This window comes from Pundamilia nyererei, unplaced genomic scaffold, assembly GCF_000239375.1.
Source record: "Pundamilia nyererei isolate P.nyererei 1_Seehausen unplaced genomic scaffold, PunNye1.0 scaffold00396, whole genome shotgun sequence".
Taxonomy (NCBI): Eukaryota; Metazoa; Chordata; class Actinopteri; order Cichliformes; family Cichlidae; genus Pundamilia; species Pundamilia nyererei.
Window position 1 is genome coordinate 181084 of NW_005187797.1, and position 10240 is coordinate 191323.

At 45.3% G+C, this 10240-nt stretch overlaps 1 protein-coding gene across 1 annotated transcript in view; it reads left to right on the forward strand.

The window, feature by feature from the left end:
• Positions 1-10240, forward strand: part of LOC102193830 (voltage-gated potassium channel subunit beta-2-like) — a 247326-nt gene that overhangs the window by 103670 nt on the left and 133416 nt on the right. The window contains exons 6-7 of the mRNA XM_013915919.1: positions 6474-6518; positions 10034-10077. Of these exons, the coding sequence (XP_013771373.1) occupies positions 6474-6518; positions 10034-10077 (89 nt within the window). The remainder of the gene's footprint in view (positions 1-6473; positions 6519-10033; positions 10078-10240) is intronic.

Sequence of the window (10240 nt, forward strand, 5' to 3'; positions counted from 1 at the left end):
TTGGGGTTTTTTCTCTGTATCTATGAAGCGCCTTGAGGCGACTTATGTTGTGATTTGGCGCTATATAAATAAAATTGAATTGAATTGAATTGAATTGAATTGAATTGAATTTCCGGGAGACGCTGACCACTGAGGGCGGTGAATTGGAGTGAGTAAGCAACCGAGGCGTCAATGAAATTTTGCTCTGCCACAGAATCAATTAGTGCATGGAGCTGGTAGGAAACCGAGTGAACAGTTAGCTTAGCCGCAAGCATTAAACGTGGAGGGGACCATAAATAGGAAACCTCGCCTTCCCGTACTCTCCTCTCTACTGGCGGGTGCAATCTTTTGGCTGTGCTGGACAAGAGATGGCAATATGGACTCTGCGGCCGCAGTAGAAGCACTCATCGGCCCTCCACCAACGTTGTCGCTCCTCAGGAGATGATCTGGAACGCACATTTTGCATGGGTTGCTCACCCTCGTCCTCAGAATTCCTGTCCCGTTTTCCCACGCCACTGCCTGCGTGTCATTTTCCCGCATCCTAGAGGCCTCTGGGAGTTGTAGTCTCTTGCTCCGCGACACGTGTTCATCCACCTTTACACACAAATTCATAATAGCAGAAAGAGTCACAGGCAATTCTCACAGTAGAAGCTCCCTTTTTAGCATAGGTTATTCAGTAGAGTACTTATCAACGCTGGCTGACCCCACCTGGTCTCCTCAGGCAAGGTCCAAAATTCAACCGAGTAGTCGGCCATGCTCCTTCCCAACACTGGAATTTTGAGTCCCATTTGTGTCAAAACATGACACAGAGCTCTTGTCTAAATCTCGATCATGGTCAGCTTTGCTCACTAATGCAATTGGTATATCGGTACGTTAGCATGGTGCTTTGTTACCAATAGGAGGCTTGTCTGCTATGATGATCAATAAGTGAATGTTATTTATTTACTAATACCAGCTGTGTTTCTACACAAAGCAAAAATAATAACTGATCTTATAAAGCATTGAAAGCAGAACCAGCTGCATCTTGCCTCATAAGCTTTGTCTCCGATAACTTTACTGAGAAAGGCCCGAGGTTCATCTGCAATGTGCATATGTAAGCCACCAGAAAACAGTCTGAGATGAAAAAACAGATATCCCTTTGTTTTAATCTATGTCTATTTTTAGATTTGATGAGGTAAGCACTACTTGCCTTCCTTGTCAGAGCAGAACCCTGCAGGTAATGACCAAAATTCATTGAGGTCAGGTGACCTCAACAGGCCACCTTAGCTTACATGATGACTCACATGAACAATAGTTGGTCAGCAACCCTCAGGACCACCACCAAAGGGGACAATAGTTGTCAGTGAACAGGAGGGAGGACAAACACATAGGGATTTGCGTTCCTTTTATATGTATATATAATAAAAATAATTCCCCTCTTACCCCTTCAGACGGTCTATCCTCAAAGCTCGGGTCCTCTACCAGAGGCCCGACGGCTTGAGGGTCCTGCACAGTATCTTAGCTGGATCCTAGGACTGCGCTCTTCTGGACAGAGATCTCCGATGTTGTTTGCCACACCTAGTGCTCCAATTACCATTGGGACCACTGTTACCTTCACCCTCAACATTTTCTCAAGCTCTTCTTTGAGCCCTTGGTATTTCTCTAGGTTCTCATGTTCCTTCTTCCTGATGCTGATGTTATTGGGAACTGCTACATCTATCACTACGGCCATCTTCTTCTGTTTGTCTACCGCCACTATGTCCGGTTGGTTAGCCATCACCATTTTGTCTCTCTGTGTCTACAAGCCCCACAGGATCTTAGCTCAGTCATTCTCCACCCCTCTTGGAGGTGTCTCCCATTTTGATCTCATGACTTCCAGGCCATATTTAGCACAGATGTTTCTGTATACTATGCCGGCCACTTGGTTGTGGAGTTCCATGTATGCCCTGCCAGCTAGCATCTTACACCCTGCTGTTATGTGCTGAATTGTCTGGGGCTTCTTTACACAGCCTGCACCTGGGGTTTTGCCTGGTGTGGTAGAGCCTCAGGGTGCTGGACTTGGGGTGAACCCTCCATGCATTGTCAGGAGCTTCCTTGTCTTGATGTCAGTGGCTTCTATCTCCTCCTTTGGCCAGCTTATTATTCCAGCAGGGTACCTGATCACGAGCAGTGCGTAGATGTTGATAGCCTCAGTCAGCTGAGACTGCAAGACCAGGTTGACCAATCTGTGCACTGCCTGTATTGATTACAAGAAGGCCTATGACTCAATGCCTCACACCTGGATCCTGGAATGCCTAGACCTATACAAGACCAACAGGGCCCTAAGAGCCTTCATCAGGAAGTCAATGGGGATGTGGTGGAGAACATTAAGCCCATAGCACAAGTCACCATCAAGTGCGGGATCTTCCAAGGAGATGCTCTGTCCCCACTGCTGTTCTGCATAGGCCTGAACACCAGTGAGATAATTGACAAGACTGTCTACGGATACCAACTACAGAATAAGACAAAATAAGATAAGATAAGATGTCTGAAGGTTCTCAGTCATCCAGGTCATCGTAGTCAAAGGAGCTTGCAAAGAAAAGCGTCTGGACTTCTTTAAGTTGCTTGAAGACGTTTTACCTCTCATCCGAGAAGCTTCTTCAGTTCAAAGGTCAAATGGTGGAGAGTCCCAGATATAAACCTAGTGGGAGTATCCCCCCACAGAGGGACAAAAGGACCCCCTGATGATGCTCTAATCGCCTGAGCCAAGGTGTGAAATTGGGTGTGGGTCCCAATCAGCCAGGGTTTTGGGTGTGCTCATTGTAAAACCTGGCCCCACCTTATCATGCAAATTCATGAGGTCAGATGGCCCAGGATGTGAGTGGGTGTTAAGGCGTCTGGGGAGGGAACTCAAAACTGGATTATAGATGGCAGACAGTTGGTGTCGTAAACCACCGCCTCTGTTCAAAGATGGTCGCTCACAGTGGCATCCTCGAAAGAGTGACCTTTGTCCTTAAGATGCAGATGGACTGCTTCACAGACTTAACAATATCGTGTATGCTGTACAGTGCAGCGAGGAATGCCCAGACCTCTACATTGGAGAGACCAAACAGCCACTTCACAAGCGCATGGCACAACATGGCTCAGGCGATTAGAGGATCATCAGGGGGTCCTTTTGTCCCTCTGCGGGGGGATACTCCCACTAGGTTTAAATCTGGGACTCTCCATCATTTGACCTTTGAACTGAAGAAGCTTCTCTGATGAGAGGTGAAACGTCTTCAAGCAGCTTAAAGAAGTCCAGACACTTTTCTTTGCAAGCTCCTTTGACTAAGATAAGATAACCTTTATTAGTCCCACACATGGGAAATTTGTTTTGTCACAGCAGAAAATGGACAGTGCAAAAGTTATATAGCAAAAATTAGAATACAATACAAATAATATACTGTACACAACTGTACAGAATAGAATAAAATACTATATACAGTAGAATAAAATATGCAATAGGATAAAAATAGAATACAAATGCTATATATAACTGAGTAAAAATACAACTTTGTCAGAAAAGAGTATTGCACTTAGTCTTATTGCACATGTGTGGATGTGTGTGTTTGATCAGCTGCAAAAGTCTTTGTTGTGGAGTCTGACAGCAGTGGGGAGGAAAGACCTGCAAAATCTCTCCGTCCCATATCGTGGGTGCTCCCACTGAAGGAGCTGCTCAGTGCTGTCAGAGTCTCCTGGATGGGGTGGGATATGTTTTCCAACAGGAATGAAAACTTAGCCACCATTCTCCTGTCACTCACCACCTCCACTGGGTCCAGAGGGCATCCTAGAACAGAGCTGGCCCTGTGCATCAGCCTGTTCAGTCTCTTCCTGTCCCCGGCAGAGATGTTGCCGCTCCAGCAGACCATACCATAAAAGATGGCTGAGGCCACCACAGAGTCATAGAAGGTCTTCAGGAGTGGGCCCTTCACTCCAAAAGACCTGAGTCTCCGCAGCAGGTACAGCCTGCTCTGCCCTTTCCTGTAGAGGGCGTCTGAATTATGAGTCCAGTCCAGTTTGTTGATCAGATGAACACCAAGGTACCTGGAGCTGTCTACAGCCTCAATGTTCATACCTTGGATGTTCAGTGGTTGCAGTGGAGGATGCTTGTGCCTGCGGAAGTCTACCACCAGCTCCTTGGTTTTACTAGTGTTGATCTGGAGGTAGTTCAGCTGGCACCAGTCCACAAAATCCTGGTTCAGTCCTCTGTACTCCTTGTCGTCCCCATCAGTGATGAGGCCGACTATTGCAGAGTCATCAGAGAACTTCTGCAGGAAGCACTGGATGGAGTTGTGGGAGAAGTCTGCATTGTAGATGGTGAAGAGGAATGGGGCCAGAACCGTTCCCCGTGGGGCCCCCGTACTGCAGACAACCCCGTCTGACACACAGCCCTGAGTTATTACATACTGTGGTCGGTTGGTGAGGTAGTCCAAAATCCAGGTAGTATGGTGATGGTCCACTCCTGAGTTCTCCAGCTTGTCCTTCAGGACTGTGGGAAGAATGGTGTTGAATGGAGCAGTTGTCATCCAATTACATAAAATTTAGTATAACTAACTGTGACCACTGTTGCTTTCACGATATTACTTGGATATTAACCGGTTATTATTTTGGTAATTGAGTGGCAATAATTTTATTACATACTTGTTTCTACCTTGTCACCCTTACCTAGAACTTTATTACTAAGCTGTATAAGAAAGTGCAACCAATAACGCTACTGAATTAGGGTAGACTGTGGGACTCCTGTGTCAGCTGTTGGTTACTGATAGAGCCAGCAGAATGCAGCTTTGACAATCATCTTTGCAAAAACACATATTCCATATTCCAGTCTACATGGTGACATGGTGATGTCATGAAAACTGTCAGACAGTGAGGTAAAAGCAATTTTCCATGCACAAAGAGTGCACAGTTGGGATAAGATGTTGTTGACTTTAACTGAGGATAAAACTGCATGGTACCGACTACAGAATGGAGCAGTTGTCAGCCATCTCCTGTACATGGATGACATCAAGCTGTATGCTAAGAGTAAACGAGACATCGATTCACTGAACCATACCACCAGGATATACAGCAATGATATCGGAATGTCATTCAAACTGGAGAAATGTAGTCGGATGATAACACAGAGAGGGAAGGTAGTAAAAACTGAGGGGATCAAACTACCAGAAAGCAACATTGCAGACATTGGGGACAGCTACAAGTACCTGGGGGAAGAGGCGCTAGAAAAGCTGCAACCACCAAGTACCTGCAGAGGGCAAGGCAAGTCATGAGAAGTCAGCTGAATGGTAAGAACAAGATCTGGGCAATCGACAACTATGCCCTGCCCGTCAGGTACCCTGTTGGAATAATAAGCTGGCCAAAGGAGGAGATAGAAGCCACTGACATCAAGACAAGGAAGCCCCTGACCATGCATGGCAGGTTTCACCCCAAGTCCAGCACCCTGAGGCTGTACGCTAAGCGGAAGGAAGGAGGCCAGGGACTAGTGAGTGTCAGCACCATAGTCCAGGATGAGACAACAAACATCCACGAATACATCACGAAGAGCTTGTGCTCAGTGAATACCTCAGGCAGCAGAAACCCAAGAAAGGGGAGGAAGGCAAGGAACCATCATGGAAGGACAGACAACTGCACGGTCTGCACCACCGGCAGATAGTGGAGGTGGCTAATATCCAGAAATCCTACCAGTGGCCGGACAAAGCTAGACCGAAAGACAGCACGGAAGCACTAATCATGGCAGCACAGGAACAAGCACTAAGCACAAGATCCATTGAGGCTGGGGTCTATCACACCAGGCAAGACCCCAGGTGCAGGCTGTGTAAAGATGCTCCAGAGACAATCCAGCACACAACAGCAGGGTGTAAGATGCTAGCAGGCAAGGCATACATGGAACGCCATAACCAAGTGGCTGGCATAGAATACAGGAACATCTGTGCCAAGTATAACTTGGAAGTCATGAGATCAAAATGGGAGACGCCCGCACAGGGTGGAGAATGACCGAGCTAAGATCCTGTGGGACGTCCAGGACATGGACAAAATGGTGATGGCTAACCAACCGGACATAGTGGTGGTAGACAAACATAAGAAGACGGCTGTTGTGATAGATGTAGTGGTTCCAAATGACAGCAACATCAGAGAGAAGGAACACAAGAAGCTCGAGAAATAGTAAGGACTCAGAGAAGAGCTCGAGAAAATGTGGAGGGTGAAGGTAACACTGGTTCCGTTGGTAATCGGAGCAATAGGTGCAGTGACTCCCAAACTAGACGAGTGGCTCCAGCAGATCCCAGGGACAACATTGGAGATCTCTATAGAGTGCAGTCCTAGGAACAGCTAAGGTACTGCGCAGGACCCTCAAGCTCCCAGAGGACCCAAGCTTGAAGGATAGACCGCCCGCAGAAGCGGGGATATATATACACCCTCCACCTTATTTTTTTTCAGTAATTATATTTGAGATGTCTGGAATCCAGCAGTCTGATTTTTGTGTTTATTTGTCTTTTCTCAAGGCGCTCCAGTTTAGTTATCACCACCAAAATCTTCTGGGGTGGAAAGTAAGTATTCATTGTCTTTTCTAAAAGTATGCATGTTTTCTCTCTCAGGGTGCCCACTCATCTCACTTTCTATGATGATGATGATTAATTATAAGATAATGGTGCTGACAGATAGATACAACTATCTAGACCTTGAAGGCAATTATCAGAATCAAAATCAAAATCCTTAATAATCCCTAAGGAAATGGTGTGGTTACAATTGCTCCAAGACAACAAGAACAGCAACAGACTGAAATAACTTAATTGATACAACATGTAACAAAGTTCCAAGTATGAGAAATAGCTCTAATATGTGCAAGTAGCTTGATTATAAATTTCCAGAATATTACAGCAACTACATATATATGATTGACATTTTAAGATAAGATAAGATAAGATAAGAAAAGATAAGATAAGATAAGATAATAATAAGATAATAAACAAGATAATCTTCTTGTTGAGAACCGGTTCCCACTGTTTCAATTCCTTGGAATTGTTTGCCAGTTTTGCAAACGATTCCCTTATTGATTCCAGTCGCCCCGAATGACGTCACCACATTGCGGAGTGTCATTTACCTGGCAGGAAACACGGCGCCTAAGCGGCTCAAACGCTCAAAAGTTTGGTTATACTTTACGACAGGGGTGTCAAACTCAAATACACAGTGGGCCAAAATTCAAAACTGGAACAAAGTCGCGGGCTAACATTAATATTTATTGAAATATATTTATTCCTCCAGATATAAGAATGAATCATATCTTATGGACTCAAACACGTTTTGCTGAAAAACTGAATATGGAACAAGCAAAGCTTAATACTAAACCTAAACAATATATATATTAGCTGTATAATACCAGTAGGCCAGCTCTGATAGTAATTTGGTATGGCTTCGCGAGCCAAATGTAAGTAGGCTGCGGGCCAAATTTGGCCCACGGGCCAGAGTTTGACACCTATGCTTTACGAGAACGGATGACAACAGGGCAACTTGCAGTACTTGAAAAGTAGAGATTTCATTTAAGGGAGGAAACACTACGAATATGCAAAAGCATTTGCTCACAAAACACGCAATAACCTTAAATGAATGTCGTGTTTTTAATTCCGCTCTGGACTCGTGAATCTCAACCCAGCAGCAGCGGAAACGTTTGCACGTCCTCTCCCGTTAATGCGGCAGGTAAATAATCAACTAACAGTGCATATTATGTTAGCGCGATCTGCCTTATTACAAAACCTGCCATTACTGTGCGCTGCATTTAGGTGACCATGATGAGAGAGACAGACAGAGTCTGGCTGGCTCAGATGCTGGCAGTTCTCGCTGCAGTCTACCGGTAGCGTCTCCTTTCAGGCCAGGATAGACGAATGTCACCGATCAGTGACTAAGTTTGTGGTCAAAGGCTTGCACCCATTTGCCACAGCAGATGCCCTGGACCTTGGATGTTCAGTGGTTGCAGTGGAGGATGTTTGTGCCTGTGGAAGTCTACCACCAGCTCCTTGGTTTTACTAGTGTTTATCTGGAGGTAGTTCAGCTGGCACCAGTCCACAAAGCCTTGTGTCAGTTCTCTGTACTCCTTGTCGTCCCCATCAGTGATGAGGCTGACTATTGCAGAGTAATCAGAGAACTTCTGCAGGAAGCACTGGGTGGAGTTGTGGGAGAAGTCTGCAGTGTAGATGGTGAAGAGAAACGAGCCAGAACTGTTCTCTGTGGGGCCCCCGTGCTGCAGACGACCCTGTCCGACACACAGCCCTGAGTTATCACATATTGTGGTCGGTCGGTGAGGGAGTCCAGAATCCATGTAGTGAGGTGATTGTCCACTCCTGAGTAGGGATGGGTATCGTTTAGGTTTTATCCGATACCAGTACCAAACTTTTGAAATGGTGCTGGTGCTTAAACGGTGCTCGAACCGGTGCTTAAAGAATGGAAGACACAAACTTGTCCTAAAACCTCTCATATTTAGCTGTTTTTTTGTAAACAGATAACAATGTTAGCCTTTTCTGCAGCTATAGGGGATTTATGGTATCACTCTTGGCTGGAAGCAGTGCTTAATCAATGGAAAAAAACACAAACTTTGTCCAAAAACCTCTCATGTTTAGCTGTTTTCCACTGTTTTCTTTGGTCATTTTAGCCTTTTTGGCCAGGGCGAAGGGAGTATCTGCCATCAAACAAGAAGATAACCGCATGTAACTATGACGTGTTTGCTAGTTCACCTTACATGCATTAATTTAATAACGTGGTTAGCCTACTCAGCGTAAATTACACACGAACAACATTAAGAACGGCTGCTGGCCATCATCATCCGTCATCATTTCTGCTACACTGGCAGGGCTAGGGGCCAGGACTCTCCTCTTCGGGTTTTCGGGGGATGTTGCTAACTCCGGGTCAGATACCAGGCACCACACCCGCAGTAGACATGCTCGGTGTGAGGTCTCGCAGCAAGCTATCAAATACAGTGCATTTCTCGGCTTTTAAAAAACACTATGCGTCGCCAGGTGTTTCATCAGATTTGAGGTGTTCCCTCCTTTGCACAGTATCACCTTAAAGCACTTGTTGCAGGCTGCTGAGTTTGCATCTTTTACTGTGAAGTACAGCCAGACTTTGACCACTTCGCCTTGGGCATTTTTAATCTGTAGCTCTGCTCTAAAAGAAAGTACGTACCTGGGCCCGCCTACTACGCTTGCAAAGGTAAAATGATTGGCTAGAATCCAAAGTGTATGACATCTCAGGGAAAAAAAAGCACCGAAATGTGCGTTGCTTTTCGGTCTGGTTACCACCGTTTATGTCAGAACCGGTGCCATCGTGGCACCGGATAACAGTACCCATCCCTTCTCCTGAGTTCTCCAGCTTGTCCTTCAGGACCGTGGGAAGAATGGTGTTGAAGGCACTGGAGAAATCAAAGAACATGATTCTCACAGTGCTCCCAGCAATGTCCAGGTGAGAGAGGGAACGATGTAGGAGGTGGATGATGGCATCATCCGCTCCAATGCCAGGTTGGTAGGCAAACTGAAGTGGGTCCAGTGATGAGCTCACCAGGTGCCGAAGCTGAGCCAGGACCAGCTGCTCCAGGGTCTTCATCATTCGTTTTACTCTAAACTGTAAAACTTTATTTGTTATTTTCACAGTAAATGCAACTATTACACTGTGTACGGTGCATCAGATAAAATTGTAGCAGGAATGACTTCCTGTGTTGTTCAGTTGTGCATTTGCCTAATCTCAGTCTCTCACTGAACATGCTCCAATGACTGGCTAATAGTTATTGAGTGGGTGGAAGGTATTGTCCAACATTGTCTTTATCTTGGACAACATCTGCCTCTCCGACACCACACAGTAATGGAGGCTGGAGTCCAGTTCTATCTCCACAAGATTTGTAGCTAAACGGATCAGTTTATGGAGTCTGTTGATATCTGCAAACTTTAACCAGCTACCCCAGCATGCAACAGCATGGTAAAAAGGCAAATACTTTTCCAAGGCTATCTAATCTATCTGTAGTGTTGTTAAAAAGTACTATTTTAAATTTTAAATTTAATTTATTATGTTTTTTTTTCAGAGCAGAAATGGAGAGAGGATTATCTAGAAAACATATACTTGAAGGTAAGATTATTAGCTACAACTGTGAATTTGAAATCTTTTCCCCCAGTATGCAAACATTGATCGTTTGCATACTGGGGACCAGTGTTGGTCAAGTTACTTGAAAAAAGTAATCAGTAACTAATTACTGATTACTTCCCCAAAAAAGTAATCCCATTACTTTACT